The sequence below is a fragment of the Nomia melanderi genome, chromosome 3 (assembly GCF_051020985.1).
Source record: "Nomia melanderi isolate GNS246 chromosome 3, iyNomMela1, whole genome shotgun sequence".
In the NCBI taxonomy this organism is placed as follows: domain Eukaryota; kingdom Metazoa; phylum Arthropoda; class Insecta; order Hymenoptera; family Halictidae; genus Nomia; species Nomia melanderi.
The window spans coordinates 8,210,091-8,226,896 of NC_135001.1; the positions used below are offsets into that span (position 1 = coordinate 8,210,091).

General features: G+C 39.4%; 2 protein-coding genes across 4 annotated transcripts in view; one reads left to right on the plus strand and one right to left on the minus strand.

The window, feature by feature from the left end:
• Positions 1-16,806, minus strand: part of LOC116429897 (uncharacterized) — a 17,065-nt gene continuing 259 nt past the window's right edge. The window contains exons 2-5 of the mRNA XM_031983404.2: positions 16,593-16,685; positions 7,822-8,891; positions 5,655-7,277; positions 1-2,519 (exon numbers count right to left, since the gene is read on the minus strand). Coding sequence (XP_031839264.1) covers positions 2,396-2,519; positions 5,655-7,277; positions 7,822-8,891; positions 16,593-16,607 — 2,832 coding nt within the window. The 5' untranslated portion in view covers positions 16,608-16,685 and the 3' untranslated portion in view covers positions 1-2,395. The remainder of the gene's footprint in view (positions 2,520-5,654; positions 7,278-7,821; positions 8,892-16,592; positions 16,686-16,806) is intronic.
• Positions 2,413-16,806, plus strand: part of LOC143174344 (uncharacterized) — a 27,668-nt gene continuing 13,274 nt past the window's right edge. For 2 of the 3 annotated variants that reach the window (XM_076365738.1, XM_076365737.1), the window contains exon 1: positions 2,419-2,528. In XM_076365738.1, coding sequence (XP_076221853.1) covers positions 2,483-2,528 — 46 coding nt within the window. In that variant the 5' untranslated portion in view covers positions 2,419-2,482. Of the gene's footprint in view, positions 2,529-16,806 lie in introns of all 3 variants that reach the window. The other variant, XM_076365736.1, reaches the window with a different exon arrangement.

The window sequence follows — 16,806 nt, forward strand, 5'->3', positions numbered from 1 at the left end:
TGTCATATAAAATAATATATTTCATTCGTTAGGATCATACATAACACGCAGTACAAAATAAATAACTTCTATCTTTAAGTATTCATTTTCGTTTCGTGAAGCAGGGGGATTGGTCAAGAGTTAAAAGTCTCACGATTACTGTAAAAACGAAAGAACACACGTTTTATTACTAGTTTGCACGTACATTCGATGCATCTCGAGAAATCCGAGCTCTCCCCGCGACGAAAATGGGAACGAAATAAATATCTATCTGTTGCGACCAGACTGTGGATCTTCATGGCTGTTGAGATACTTGAGAGCGTAAACTTGCACGAAATGCATAGAAAACGAACAAATATATAAACTATCCATAGTGTAGAGCATTCGGGAACGTTTGTTATGAGAAACTATTCTTAGTAAGAATTCCATTTATCTAATTATATTCGTAAAAATGTGAATTTTTACATACTGTTCTTAAAAATTTGAATTTTTTTCAGTGTATGCTTGAATTATATTTCTGAAAATCTGAATTTTGCAAATTATATGCTTAAAAATTTGAACTTTTTAAAGTATACTCTTAAAAATCTAAATTTTTTTAAATTACATTTATGAAAATGTAAATTTGCATAAGAATCCCCAGTCCAGTTTTGACGTATGTTCGAGTCGAAACCCCGCGAAAAATGAATCCAAAACCATCTTACAATTATGTTCAGCGGGCGCGAGAGTCGACGGGATCGAACATTCGCGTCGAACCCGGCGATCGAGTGAAAGTGAAGACCCAAGGGAAACTCAAATTTGACCCAAATCTCACGGTTAGAGTCGTACGTCGAACACGCGCATACAAAGTTCCTCGAGTCCCAGAAAAATTCAGTTTAATTCGGAAAATTTGTTAACTACTTTGAAAGTAAAAACAAAACTTGTAATTAGGAAAAAATATGAAAATTGTAATTATTCTATTATTACGTTTTGTTAACAAAATTTGTTTATTACTTTGAAAGTAAAAACAAAATGAATAATCGGAAACGTATTAATTGTTACATCATTATATTCATTAAAGATATTGGTTAATGAATCTCATTAGAATTGAAAGGCAAGGGGATCAACTAAATTGATCCTGCCTCAACTAAAATGACGATGTAACGGTAATAATTATCATAATCTCCTGGATCTCGAAACGTTCGGTCCACCGTCTAAAATGGATAAGGTTAAATTCAAGTTACCCAGCTCTTGCCAACGGAAGGATCTTCGTATTGATCGCCAATCTGGATTCTAAATCTTATTCTCTAATCTCTTAAGATTAATTGCTTAGGCATGACATTAAATAGAGTGGCAGGTATGTACACTTTTGGCTCGAGACCGGTTTGCAGTCTCTTCTCCGAGAATCTGCTTGAAAATGAAAATGACAGTAAATGGAATTTATGGTCCGATTGATGCCTGAAACGTCACTCTTAATTCTACGCGTCTCGAGGAATCGAGAGATACAAATTAGAAATTAATGTTCGAAAATTGGAACAACTTACGAATCGGATTATGAAAACGAAAGCGAAAAAGTAATGAGCTAGAAGTAAACACAAGAAAAATAGAAAAAATAAATGAATATTCAAATGAGAATTTCGAAGTGCAGATGTGGCCGTAAATTCGTCCATTTTCTCTCATCTTCTTTTTCCGCTGTTTCCTTAGCTTCTTCGACTTAGGCTAAATTACTCTCGTCACTTTCGGGAATTCCTCGAATTTCGATCCCTTCGGACGCACACAACCATCCATAATTATCCAAATGATATACATTACATCAATAAATTACAACTGCACACAGTAACCATCAATAGTAGTTGCAGAAAAATAATCACCATGTTAATAACATCAGCAAAAAGACATCTAACCATCGTTACACAAAATTTCAACATTTCATTACGCCAAGGACAAATAAAGAGTCAACCCCATTCGAATAATTACGGATAGCGTAAAGTTCAACAGTCCCTAATAAAAAAATTAGTGCCATCTTTGAGAATCTACCAATACCTGTTCATTTCCTCATATCAATTTGTCATAACTCATGCTTAATTCCTTTGCTGGCTCTTGACACATTACAAAGACACATTACAATTACCAATTAACAATTTAGCATCACAGTTCTCGCGTTTTACTATTATCTAATTACTCGGGTTACTAAATATTCTCAATCGATATCAGTTAAGGTGGCCTTAATCTTTCGGTCGTTGACTATAAAGCGAATGCAGTCCTCAAGATGACGATTGCGCACGCTTGCGAAGGTGATCAGATATTCGTTCGGAATCCCATAACGCGATCCGGTGGTCCGCTTTCACCGGGCCCGCAGCTACGCAGATTTATTATCAGCGTCCGGCTTTCCACGATCGCGCCGTTTTTCGTGCGGGAATCCCGGTGGGAACAGTGGGATTTAGAAGAACACGTTGCCAGGCCTGGCTTGGGGGCACAGAAAGCTGGAACAATCGTGTCTCCTCACCGCGTCCATCACTTCCTGAAAATGACTGGACACCTGGACAGCGGCACCCGGCTGGATCCTAAAAAAGGTATGCAAAAGACAGACGATTAATGGCAGATAGAGATTCGTTTAGAAAGCTCTACCGCGAGCTGACAATTTGCCGGGGGTCATGGCGGGCTGATATAATTGATAGCGAGTAGAATAAGGGGATATTCGTCTGTAATTGGCGGCGGGACCTTCTGAGCTTGTTAATAAGTCGCGCCGCAGGAAAAGACAGACCTGTCGATCGGATCGAATCGAGAGATTACGGGGAGAACGATGTTTCAAATGAGTCACATTTGTCGGGATCGATGCACGAGAGATCGTGGATGTGTTTAGTGGTCTAATGGGAAGACCTTGGGCGATGATCGGGTGTCGATCTGACTGCTAGTGCTTCAAAGTTGGTTAGAAACGTTTTCACTCGGGATTTTCGGAATCTGATCGTGGAGGACTTGTTTGATTTCGATCACAAATAAGGACATTTACGGGAAACATTCTTTCTTAACAAAAATGAATATTTTTATAGACACTGCTATTACTTCTGTCAACGAATAGGTGGTTATTACCATACTGATTTTATACCGGTAGTATCGCGACTGGTTCGCTGGTTTGCATTTTATTGATATGGAAATATGTGCTTTCATATGATGGAACTAAATGGTTAACTGAAGATTGTTGCGGCTTTGTTCAGTTTCTATAAGTAACTAGGATATCGGCGATGATCGCAATGTTCTAAAGCGTTTACTTAGGATAAATACGATAAATTAACTCGCGTTGCGTTGGATGCTGGTCGGGAATTTTAACGAAGGAATGAGATGTCTGTTGAGAAGCGAAGATTTGTAGTATCTCATAGATTCAACAAAATCCGGTTCAGTTAACGTATCACCGAGAAAATTGATTCTCTTTCAAAATTTTGTAGAAAAAATTTACTTCCATTAATGTGGTAGTTAGAGTATGAAAAAGTTTGAGGCCTTGGATGCCGTGTTTTCATTAGCCTGTTGTACAATCGCGATCTTCGAAGTCGAAAGGTTTTGTCGGGGGCCACGAGAAAAATCGAAGAGGCACGATGGCCAGACGGAACCGTAGCGAGGAACAGATAACTTTCTTCCAGCTTTCGCCGGCGACGTCCTACTGACTGATTCGACTTTTACCTCTTAGCACAGTTTCACTCTGTGCATGCGGCGCGCGCCGCGTCACGCACGGGACGCGCGCGTGTTAGGAAAAGCCCGCGGACGTCCTTTGAAAATCAAAGAAAGACGAGTCTCTCATCCGTTGCATTCTTAACGCTTTAACTACCGCAAGCCTATTAATCGGTTTTCAGATTCCGAATATTTAACAACTGATAACCTATTAAAATCAGCTGCTTTAACGCTAAAACTGCCGGGCAGTTAAATTGTCTGTTTGACAGCTCCTCTATAGAAACTCCAAGGATGTATCTATTCAGACTTTAATTGAGTTTCAATTCAGTTTACGCATAGGTAAATTAATTTCTCTAATGATTTCTTAGAGAAGCATGTGTTATCTTTTTAATAATTTCAAAACGAAGAAATCAGAAGTGGATCATTTCGACCCGTCTGGTAGTTTTAGTGTTAAAACAAACGAAATTAATTAAAACAAAGCAACGTGATGAGATTTTGGCATACTTTGATTTTAAAGATATAGAGCTTTACAAGTAGACACGTACACAAGTGTTAAATAAAGTGTTAACACTGGAACTACCGAGTGTTTAATATGATTAATATGTAATATTAATATGTAATATTAACATTTTATAAAAATTGATTTTTCTCGGTTTCTTCGTGTATTCATTATGGTATTCAAGTGAAACTACTTATTTTCAAATGCATTTCGTGTAATAGACACTTGTAGGGCATCAATGACAGAGAAATCAGAAAGTTGGAATCCGTCATATTGACGAGTGCGATAGTTCCAATGTTAACACTGGAACTACCGAGTAACTGCAGAGATTCGTTTCCAATTTGTTGGCAAATTACATTTTTACAGAGTCAATTCCTGGCAGACTGATAGCTTTATGCCTTTATGTTTTTATAACTTCATTAATTTTAAGTTCGGTAGTTCCAACGTTAATTGTAACTTTTCTTCCGCTTTCTTTCTACTATGGAATATTATAATATAATTTATAAAACTCATCTTGAGAAGAATACGCTGCAACATATTCTTCTTCGAAAATGGAAATGTTCGTGGATCTGTAGGAAAAAGTGAGAGCCAGTATACAAAAGATAAAAGAATTAATTTTATGCGGCCCCATTCTGAGATAACTTGTGAGTGATTAATTATGTAGCTGACTATTAATTTGTATCTTTCCCTTTCTGCATACTAATGTTAGAAACTACATTTCCTTCAGCTTCGCCACGTTCAGAAAAGTGAAACAGAAATATTTTCGTTATCTTAATTAGCAGATTTCGCGAGAGCAACGATGATAGTAATTTGCATGCTTCCACAGAAACTGAAAATGTAATAATCATGTAGTAATATTATATCTTTCTATTATTCAATGGTTTTTCTTTTCCTATATCCTTTATAACGGAGGACTCATTAAGACTGCGAAACCGAATCTTTCTACGTATTTCCAAACTTTAAAAGACAGATGCAACAAGATGGTCGTCCGAAGTGCACAAGGGAAATTCGTATCACCAAATTCGGTGGCGTGCGTTCTTCCTGAGCTCGATCGTTTCCCGCGAAAACGAAAGCCCATTGTCTGTCCAGCGAACATAGTCAGCTGCACAATCGTATGCTAACCGGGGCAACATTATTATATCATCGGCGTGGAACAACGAGACTTCCTTCTATTTTGTAAAGCGCGACCGGGTTATTCTTTTTACGGAGAAAAATTCTCAGACCTCGATTAACCGAGTCGCTACTTTCCAGATTCATGATTACTCACGAGCCTGATCGTTCGAATATTCTTGGGTTTCATCTCGATATTGATGTAATTAGAATTTAAAATTATGCTTCGAACATTCTCGAGTCGCCATTTATGTGAATCATTAGTCACCTAATTAAATCGTATAATCGAGGTTCTGTTATATCGTTATTAATAACATCATTAAAATAGATTATAGTATATTAAATTATAATATAATAAATCATAAATATAGGTACTATTCAATTATAATTATATTACATTACTACATAAAAGATTGAAGCTACTCACAGGCCCAGCAAAGCCGCCATTTTCTTCTCCATCATAATAACCGCATCAGCGCCCCTTTGTACCATGGCGTCGCAGAATATTCTTTTCGCGCACGGCGTATTCGTCCAATCCCCATCGATATGCGCGACCTCGGCCACTTCCGCGTTCTCCAAGTTCTGAAGAGCATCCTCAAGCTCCTGATCACCCTCCACACTCCTCCTTCGCCTCTCGTTTCTGCCATCCACAGAATTCTTCTTCCCTTCCGTATCATCTAAAGCTCCAGCCGAACTATCCAAATCATTCCCTTTAGAAGCTTCAGCCCCTAATCGATCGTCAAACAGTTTCAAAGGCCTGGAACCATCCTCGACTATCAAAATCGACGCATCTTCCTCCTTTTCCTTGCCATAGCTCTCAGCCGCCGTCTTCTTCCTCGGAATAAGAAGTTCAGTAACATCGATGCTGTCTTCTTTAGCCGGTAGATCGATCTCCACAATCTCGCTGATGGAATCCGCGCCTTTCCTCTGGAACCTCTTGCTCCTTACTAGGTTCCTGAAGTCCCCATCCGCCTGGAAAATGTCCAAGTAGTCCGAACTCCTCTTGCTTCTGCTCACCACAGACCCTGATCCCGTTTCCTTTTCCTTCTGTTGGTTCTCTGTCTTCTGATCCTCTTCGAGGATCACCAGGACACCATTCTCTTTACTCGAGTTATCATTATCATTCCTAACGTCGCTGGAATGTATATTCCTCGGGAGATTCTCAAGGAAATACACCGGCCCTCCGATGAACTTTCCATTGTTCCTCTGAGAAGACTCAGAATCTTGCTCGCCGAAAGGACGATCAGCATCCAGAGCTCTCTGGTACTCTATCTCGCTACCCATCACGCCGTTCGATCGTTTTAAAACGTCGACGTCTAGGTATCTGCCAACTGCCACTGCTCCTATGCCCAAAGCAGCTCCGGATGCAACTAGTCCTAATGCTGGAATCAAGATACTGCTGCCGGAAGCAACGGTGCCAATCTTTTCTTGAGCCTCCTTTCCCTTGGATAGGCCTAGGTTCTGCGATATCTTGTGTGTAGCTTCTACTAAGGGATCGATCACTGGCCGCGTGAACTGTGACACCTTCTCGACGCCGTTCGAGAACTGGCTCTTCAGGTTCTCGGAGATCTTGACCCAGAATGGCGCGTCGTTCGGGCGTTTCAGCCCGTAAAAGTGTTGGTTCGGGTAGTAGTTCTTGGTCGTGTAAGTGTCCACGATGTTCTTATCATTCAAAACGTACTTCTTCTTCTGCTTTTGCTCCGTGAACGAGTACTGGTTCTCAGGAAAGTTGTCTGGACGCTTCTTCTCGTTCTTCAGGATCTTCGCCGGTTGCACACCCAATTCTGGGTGAGCGTATTGGAGGACAGGTGCTCTGGCACCTGGTTTCAAGGCCACCGGGGCGATTTTTTGGCTTTCCGGCGTGCTGTACAACTGGGAGACAGGGTACACTGCCACTCCGTCGGGATGGAGCATCCTTTTGTGACCGCTCGCGCGGTAGTTATCGTTTCTTGGCTCGTACACCTCTGCCTTCAGGGCTTCGTTCTTGTAGTTCTTCGGGTCCCATTCGAAGAACACGTTCTTTCCTTCCTCTTCGATGTCTTTTCCGTACCTGTTGGAAGAAGTGACGGAGAATTGTTGCTTGGGATTTGATAGAAGTAATATTTCTTTTGGAAGAAAACTTCGAGCAGGTTCTTCTCTAATTAAATTTGGACTCGGACGAAATTGAAATCCTCTTTCGCGTACTAGTGTTCGTGGGTATCTACTCGTTCAGCCAATGAACGCGAAGAACGATCATTCAAGTGCAACGATTAAATCGACTGTAAAATCTCTTTTCTAGTCGTCAACCGTGGTTAATTTAGAATTATTATCCAGATAATTACAATGAGTTCTAATTAACAACTTATAACGCTAACTTACAATCGACTTAAAAACTGCATTTTCATCATTAACCTCAACTTCTAGTCTTACAATATGTTAGACCCGTGACAAAACCGATTAATCTTTGAAGCAAACGTAACCCCAGAATTCCGCTTACTTCCTTAGTAAACAATCCCTCAAAACATTACAGCATAAATCATACAATAAACCAAGAAATCATAAGTCAAACGGTCAACACGCAAGATTACATCTTGCCCAAATCTGCAACCACGTACCTCTTATTCACGTTCCTGAAGAACCTCTCGAAGCCTTGCTTCTCCCCAGTTTCCTGATAGTAGCTCACAGACGGATCCAGCATGTCAGCGTTGGCTCCTTCGTGTATCAATTTATTATTGATCACTCTAGCGTTGCGCCAGGTCTGAATCTTATCGATAGGCTCATCGGGGACCCTCTTCCCATGGATAACAGGTGTTCCATCCCTGTCGATGGTCATGGGAGTTCTCTTAGGCCCCGACTTCACGTTGATCTCCGAGCGAACGATCACTTCCGGCGGCACATTCTTCGCATCCCTGTTCTTCGACAGATTGGCCCCTATATTGGTCCTCGTTGAGCGGATTTGATGAGGCAGGAAGGTGTAACGAGTCATTTCCTCCGACTGATCAGGGACAGGAAGATTCCTCTGTGATCTATCCTGGAAATGTCGCAGCAGGAGCAACCCGCTGGTCGGAAACGCGGGATCGAACCTCGCGTAGCTGGTTCTTTCCTCCAAATTGCTCTTCATGTCGCTGGGAAGAGGTTTCCAGCTCTGGTACTCTTCTGTGGTGGATTCCTCTAAGCGTACAGCTCTGCCATCCGTTCCCAAAGGTGTCCAGTTGCCATAATCGATGTTCTTCTCGCTAACCGTTTGTTGCTCCCTCTCTGTCGCACTTGTTTTCAATTCTCTCAGACTGTTCTCTGCTTTCGCCGCGCCTTTTTGGTTATCGGAGTCCGACAATTTGGCTCTCAGCTGCTGTATCTGAGCTTCTTCCAGTTTCCTCACTTCTTCTTTGCTCTTTGTTTCGTTTTTCACTAGCTTGAAAGCTTGCAGAGGGATGGAAGTCTTGTTCTTCTCTTCGAGATCGACTCTCTGCGTCTCTTCAAGCTTGTCCTCGGGTATCGACTTGTCCCTTCGTTTGACGATCAGAGTCGCCAAACTTCCTTCGCTGGTCCGCACTTGCAATTCCTCCGTCTCGCCTGGTAAGCTCCTCGACACCTTCAGCATGGTTCGCGCGTAGCTGGGCTTCGGCACCTCCGACGCGGCTGACGCCATGACGGCTGAGATGGTCAGGCATAGGAGAAGCGTTACCTGGAACACGAGGAGGCGGGATATTGATTTGTGATTCGTTTCACGATTATTATGAGCTGAGTAGGGGTTTCATAAGTTTCTAAGGAAAAAATTGAATGCTTAAAATTATTTTATAGAGGAAAATATAAATCTTCTGTCGGATTCCTTGTAAACTGAAAACCACTGATATGTACTACTTTATAAAAATTTCACTCTCAGCTATGAATCTAAAAATATGTAATAAACATAAACATTATATATTCGAGTAAACTAACATTTAATATTCAACATGTATTTAATATTTCATTCTGTAATAGTTTAACGAAATACTGAATCAGTAAAACAAATAGAAGATAAAGGACATTGTTCTTTAACCTTTCTTATTTAATACTAAGGTCCATTCCTTATCAAGCTTAAATTTCTTTCTGTCGCGGAATTAATGATTGAATAATTAACAATAAAACAGCAGCTGGCACCGTTAAGCTCATCTAGGAAGAGCGCGTAGTGCGGGCACTAATTACAAACTCGTTTTATGTAACGACTAATGTGTTACGCGGCTGCACCTCGTTGGAAACAAGCCTACCGGAAGTCCATTGTGCCTTCCTCGATCCCGGGCAAACGTAACGCGCGCGCGAAGGTGCATCGTGAACAGCGTGCAAGTAAATACCTGTCTTACGCGTGACCCACTTCCGATCCACGCGGTGCTTCTGTTGAATTTCAACATCGGAAACTGATGTTTCGACTCGATTCGAGCTGAACGACCGAAAAACGATACACATTAACCTCTCAGTGTATTACTTACTTTCGATACTAAGTTCGTATACCATTTCATCCTCGACAATTTGGAAGAAACGCAAAAAACTGTTACATTCCATTGTAACTGCAAATTTATTTTGAAGAGAAAACATTGGTAATAGTGAAATAACTTTTTGATTTTTGATTTGTGTACACTGAACAACACTGATGCTTATTAACACTAGGTTTACGGGCATTTATTGTACACTTCATTTTATTATTCCTAAAAGAATTGATGCTCGTTTATTTAGATTGTGGAAACTGGCGATTTGATAGTAGGTAATTAGGGTACATATCAGTGTGATCGCATCAATCAAAATCGGCGTAAACATTTACAAAATAATATTTCTAAAATCCAATATTCGTCAATTTGGCGCGTTCCGTAAACCTTAAATTAATTTAGGAATCTTCATCGTATATGGCAATAATGCATATAATATAACATTATTTAATTGAATTGCGTTATTAATACCACACATTTATCTTGCCAAACGTCATCAAGTTAGATAGCATTATTTGTAATATAGAAATATTTTCAAATAATTATCGTTCAGTTGAGAATACAAGTTCTACGCACTGAGATAATTTCTTACAGACTAGGTTAATATTGCGTACTCTGATCGTATTCAAATGATCTCTTTCCACGCATCAATTATCGCGGAAACAGGCCGGACCGTAATGCGTTAGCACAATCGGGACGGCTGATATGAATTCGAGTCTTTTCAAATATAATAACTTTCAAACAACAGGCCGTTACAAGTCTAATGTTCCCAAAGAGATGTTCCAATTTTTGTCTTAGTTTTAACATTAGAAATTCGCGGCAGTCGGCTTACGATTCTTTTCGTTCTCACCGGCAACGAGTATCAGAAAAGCGACAAATTCGATGGTCGCGAATGTGTTAACGCGTTCAAACTTTACTGAGCTACAAAAATATTCAATGTTCAGCTGCGAAAAATCTAAATACTGAGAATGATGGTGCGTAATAATTAAAAAAAATTAAGGTTACATAGAATTAAAGCTCCGAGGATTAAAGTGCATAGTAATTTCAAAAAATTAAAATCATATAGAATTAAATGCTTGATAATGGGGCTGATATAAATTTGAATGTTATAGGACTCGTGTAATTGTCCATCATGATAAAAATGAATGCCATAGCATCCACGTCCGCGAACATGTTAAGTAGGATACCGGGCACGATCCGTCGAAGTATGGCGGACGTTGCGTCGATCCTCGGTCGCCGGCCGGCCGGGCTTTCGAGGCCATTAAAAAAAAGTGCAATCGCGCGCACTTTCTACGCGAGTCGTTACATCGAACGGAAAAGGGAAGGGTCCGCGAACTTGCGCCTTATCAAGTCACTGAACTTTCTCCCGTGTCGTTCCCTTTTATCCTGCCTCGAAAGACGTTCTATAAACGGAGCCGCGCCGCGAATTCCGCAACAAGTTCTGTCTTTGATTCGAAGTCAGTCGACGGGAATGGGAGCTCGAGCAAAATCTCTGGGATCGTTCGCGCTTATGTGGAAATATCTTTTAACCTGGTTCATTATTTTCCTTCGTAATTGTGGGTAATTAATCAAGAATTTTTCGGTCATCGGAACCCATAATGCGTGCAAACACGATACACGTCAATTTGGACGTTAAAGTAGCATTAGCGAGGCGATCGATGCAAGAATTTAATCGGGGAACAAAAATGAACAGATTTATTATCCGAAACATTCGTTTGCGTTGTGAACGATGGTATATTTTGTATTCGTGACAAATGGATGAATAAATGAAGAGTAAAGATTATATAAAATGAAAAAGAAGAAGTGATAAAATGAAGATCAGAAATAAAATATTAGTTACTTGATAGGAAACTTTTTAATAGGATTGCGATCGCAAAGATAAACGTTTGATTCGGCCGTTTAGGGTAATCGAATGAAAATTCACAGCTGATAGCATTTTTTTTATTTGTGGAACAGGAATGAGTACGTATATGAAGAGTAATTAATAGAGAAATATTGATTGAAGATCGAAAACAGGGAATTATTTATCTGACAGGAATTTTTTGAACCAGATTTCGATCGCGAAGATAGAGTTTCCTGCCGGAACGTTTTCTCGCGAAGAGGGATAATTGAAGAAGGATTTACGGCTGCTAATGAGAAAAGTTAGCCGGAACTGAGGCGACAGAAATCGATGCATTGTAACGGGGGGAATTGAGGGAGCCGCTCGATCACGCGAAGGTAATCGCGGCGAGAGAAATTTAATAGCTCGCTGAAATTGCCGACATTCTTTCTCGAGATTAGAAAATAGCGATGCAGTAACCGACCGGTCTCCGTATACTTTCTATTATTAAGTCGAGGTTTTATTTATCGCGATGGAATCAACATTGACGTCCTCCGGATTCCTTCGTCCCATCGCGCTTCCGTCTTAATAGAAGCCATTATTCCCTCCTTTCCTGGACAATAATATCTACCGATTAATATATTAATAATATTCATCAGTGTACGATCTTCGAAGCATTTTCACCTACTGACTCAGTTATTAGAATGTCCCAACAAATATTGTATAGTAAACTATAGTAATTATGTGTAGTAATATCATTAACACGTTGACTGCCACGATAGTCACCGATGACCGCAGCTTCCAAATTGCTGAAAAACAGCTATAATAAAAAGCTTGATTTCAAATAAAAATATTTAGTAACATAAGTAGCTAGATCATAGCGTAATATGACTACTGTGATACTAAACCATTAATAATTATTTTCAATATCATCTGCCTTTGTTATTAAAGAATAAGTAGTACTATTCAAAATGCTAGACATTTTCGTGGCAGTCAACGTGTTAAACTACAAAACTGAAGTTATTTCGGTCGTCATTTTGATTTCCGGTCACTTAATAACGATTCGAATAAAATGTCATGCTAAAATATTTTTTAATAAATTAATCAAATATCAGTTATATACATATCTATAGATGTTCATTTGTAGGTTGTTAAGGACAATATATTTTGGATTAAAAAACATTTATCTTAATTTTTTACTGGATGACTGAGTAATTACGAGTCAGCTATAAAAGATTGAACATTGTATCGCGGGTCTCTCTATTAACCAGATCGACGAGGCTCAAAGTCATCAGAAGAATGCCTCCTCCGCAGAAAAAGTCGCGTGGCGTCCGGTTTTCCTCGATTTCGCTGATTCGCGGGAACAACTGCGACCAGAAAAGAAAGGAACAAAGGAAAAAAAAACAGAACGAAATGGAAGAATAACTTTCGAACAACCGAGGAATGGAACGAACGTAGAGCCGGTTCTAGAAGTAGCATACTATATAGTTGCAGGGCTGCAGCCCCTCCAGAATAGAAAAGAAAAATTTCTGTTTTAGTTATGGATTTGCATGCATTCAATTATAATTTGTCATTTCTTGCGCTATATACTGTGTGATTCTAGTTTGACACTTGTTCGAATCACTTACCATTACTAACTTACTATAAAACTAAAAAATTCCATGCTCTTTCTGTATCTAAATTTACTACAGACTATATGAATTAATAACGGGAACAATTATATTTCGTTTGAACTCGAAAAAATCGAATGACATTTGTAGAACTATATTACTATTACTATTATTACTATTATTATTACTATTATTAATACTATTATTATTAATATCTCATTTCATAAAAATAAAGGTAGCCAGTACAATACACAAGTACCCAAAAATTTTAAATAATTCTGCAGCCCCATCGTCATAAATTCTCGGGAGCCACCGCCAGACGAGAGAACAAAAGAAAAAGAAAGAGAGAAACAGGACCGAAACAAACTTGCATGGGCAGACTGGACCGTCGACAAGTGAAATGGAACGACATGCTTTCCCCGGGCACGTTTTGCCCCGCGCGATTCCACGCTCGGCACGTCTCTATGGCCCCAGCACGCGTCCGCCACGGGACGATCCACTTTTTCCGATCCGGTGACTTTCGATCGGCGCGATCGCCCGCGCGACAAGAAACTCTTGCCGTGTTCTCTCTTCGTTTGCGTATCTGTTGACCTTAGTAGGAGGTTTGACCTCCCGAAAATTCTTACCCTTTTGCTCTTTCTCTCTCTTTCTCCTGATGAACTCTTAGCGATTCGAAGGATAACAGAGTAGAACGGTAAGAAGAACGCGGGTTTATCGGTGGAGAAGGATCTGGGCACGGTGAACTTTAAGCTTCTTGAGTTATTGACTCGATTTAACCCATCCGAGAGCATAGTGTCTTCTGACCCTTTGCACTCGATCGTTTGTCACTGGAAATATTCAACCTTTTCTAATGAAATATACATGACACTGTAAAACAAGGGGAAGATCAAGAAACAAAGCTAGTTTATTTCAATGTTCTAAATATTGATACTTTATACAAAGTTTAATATCAAATTCACTTTATAATTTCACTGTACCGGAACTCCTATGCGGTTGAAACAATTCTGAGTAAAGTTCTTAACAGTTTTCTTAATAAAACTGAAACTAATCTAATTTTCCCTGTCGGATAAAGTGTTAAAAATCATGCCTAAAAGTTGAAACTTCTTTTGGATTTACATTGTATATTTGGAAAAAGTATTTGTTGTCATATAAAAACATATTTTGAGGTTTAAACTTTACACGTCGTTGACTGTACACACTTGGTGTGTAGTTATTAGACAATAGATATTGAATTTTAGAGGAATTATATGGTAACAGTTTAATTCGATCGATGCGATTGTACATATCGCCATTCTTTGTTGCCGAAGCTCCAATTTCTATACGAACGAACATCTAGATTTCTAGGAACAATAGAATAAAATGTACAATAAACCTCCGCAAATCTAGTGTTAATAATTCCACAGAAACATGTGTATCTTGAACGAATGAAAAATATGATGTGAAGTAACCGTGAAAAGTATGCAAAGAGCTGAATCTTAATAAGACACAAATTATGTGTTTAGCACACAATTAAATTATAAAACGTGTAATAATTAGCAATGAAAGTAAAGTAATTCAACGATTTAATCATAAAATATATTACACTGATTTCATATATCATTAAATTTCAGTTTGACATAATTCTCGACGTACTTAACTATATGGAAACAGCGTTATAATAATATAGTCCATTAAGGAATATAAATTATACCTATATCAATTCTTGTTTATCATAGATTAAACACGCGAAGAATACTTTCGATAATCACCAGGAAGATTGTAGAAAATATTTTTCCCTGGTGGACGTTATGTTAGCGTCTCGTTAGCAGTAAGATTCATTTCCGGTAATCTTAATTAGACTGTCACGGAGTCCAGCGGTGAATCTTAGCGGGAATTTGACAGAAGCGGCGGGCAAAAATCGCGAAACAGGGACGAGGAGGCATAGTTAATCGCCGCGGAATTAACGTCCGCGAACTTTCTGGAGCGGAAATACAGTGTGACACGGAACGGGGCCAAACCGTTGTGCACTTCCTCCAACGAAACGCACGTTAATCGCGCGCCGTTCATTAGTCCCAGCGACGCTGCAATTTTCCATGTCCCCATAAGCTCGATAATTCACGAATCACCCCCGATTTCACGGTCCAACGGCTGGTTTAGAGAACCGCGAACGATTTCACGAGGATTTAAACATATCTTCGCCGATACGAGACCAAGCCAGGTTTTTCGTTATCGAATTAATTAGTTTCAATGTCGAGTTAAATATTTCTTACACTTCATTTGTATTTAGCTTGCGTTTAGTGTACTTTACATTTCATTTTTTAATGAGTCGACATTTTTCAAACAGCTTCGAAATCCTTTCTGAGCTGGGTTTTCTTGAACAGTTCGGAAATTTGCATTTGAAATTTTTAGGACGCAAATTTCTTTAATGGCTTTAGAATTTTCATCTGTAATTCTGTTCAGCTGAGGTTTATAAAACAGGTCTGAAATTTGTTAATCTTTTTCAGCTGAGTTCTCTGTTTTTTACTCTTTTCAATTTTAGAATGCGTCATGCTCAAGTGATTTAACGTTCCTTCGAGAACATTTGAATCTGTCCATATGACGTGACATTTTAACTGTAAATATTAAACAGTAAGGAAACATGCAAGTTTGAAGAGGTTTATAGAATCATGCGCGTTGTTTTTTGGGACACTGTAACGGCTGCATCGATAGATTCTAAATTATGAATGATTCATCGATGAAGAAGGCGATTCCTTTCAAGAGGAGCAGGTCGATCGCAGGTAAAAGAGGAACAGGCGAACACAACCAATCGTGCATCATCGATGCAATCACAGGACTTTCTTCCATCCCACGCTACCTTTTCTTTTTCGTACCTGCAGTGATTCATCCGCGTCGTAAAGAACCGTATATTCCGATACAGGAACAATTCAATTAGCCTATACGATAATTACCTCCCCGCCTCACAATTTTCCTAACAACTGCACTCACCAGCTTTATTGGCGATTATTCGCCACAATAGAGTCATTAGTTTCGACGAAATATCTCTTCGCTTCTACTTAACAACGAGATCCAAGATTTTTCAATCAATTTTCTTATATTCAACGATTCATACTCTATTCATAATTACTAGAAAAATCACACAAAAGATCGTCATAATAAAAGATCAATTTCTTTTCGTTACGAAGACAGATGCAATATTCTAAGACTTCAATTATCCGATTTAATTGGGTGACCAACAATTTACACGCGTGTAGATTCCAGAATAAATTATTCGAAAATCTAAACGTTCACCTAAATCTGAGAAATTTCAGTTCTAGATATCAATTTAATTAACTCTTACGTGAACAAACAAAATCCCACTGTATACACTCTTCAAAAAAAGAACGTCTCCTTTCACACACGCAAAAACTGCCACATTACCACTTAAATAATTCTAATATCAATTAAAATCCTACTGCACACAGTTTTTCCAAAAAACATATCTCTTTTCACGCACACACATACACACACAGGAAACCTACCTTAAATTTGTCCATTTTGTTGTTCCAGTCCTCTTGCTCCTTTCCCGATGCACGCAGTCCTCCAGCCGAAGAGATCACGGAAGCGGAGAGAAGCTGTGACGAGAAGATCGCGAGAGGAAAAAAAAATGAAGGCGAGTGCACACGGATGATCGAGGCGCGGTTCTCTCGGGTCCGCGTGACACGCGGCGCGCGGCGATCTTACGAATAAATCCCG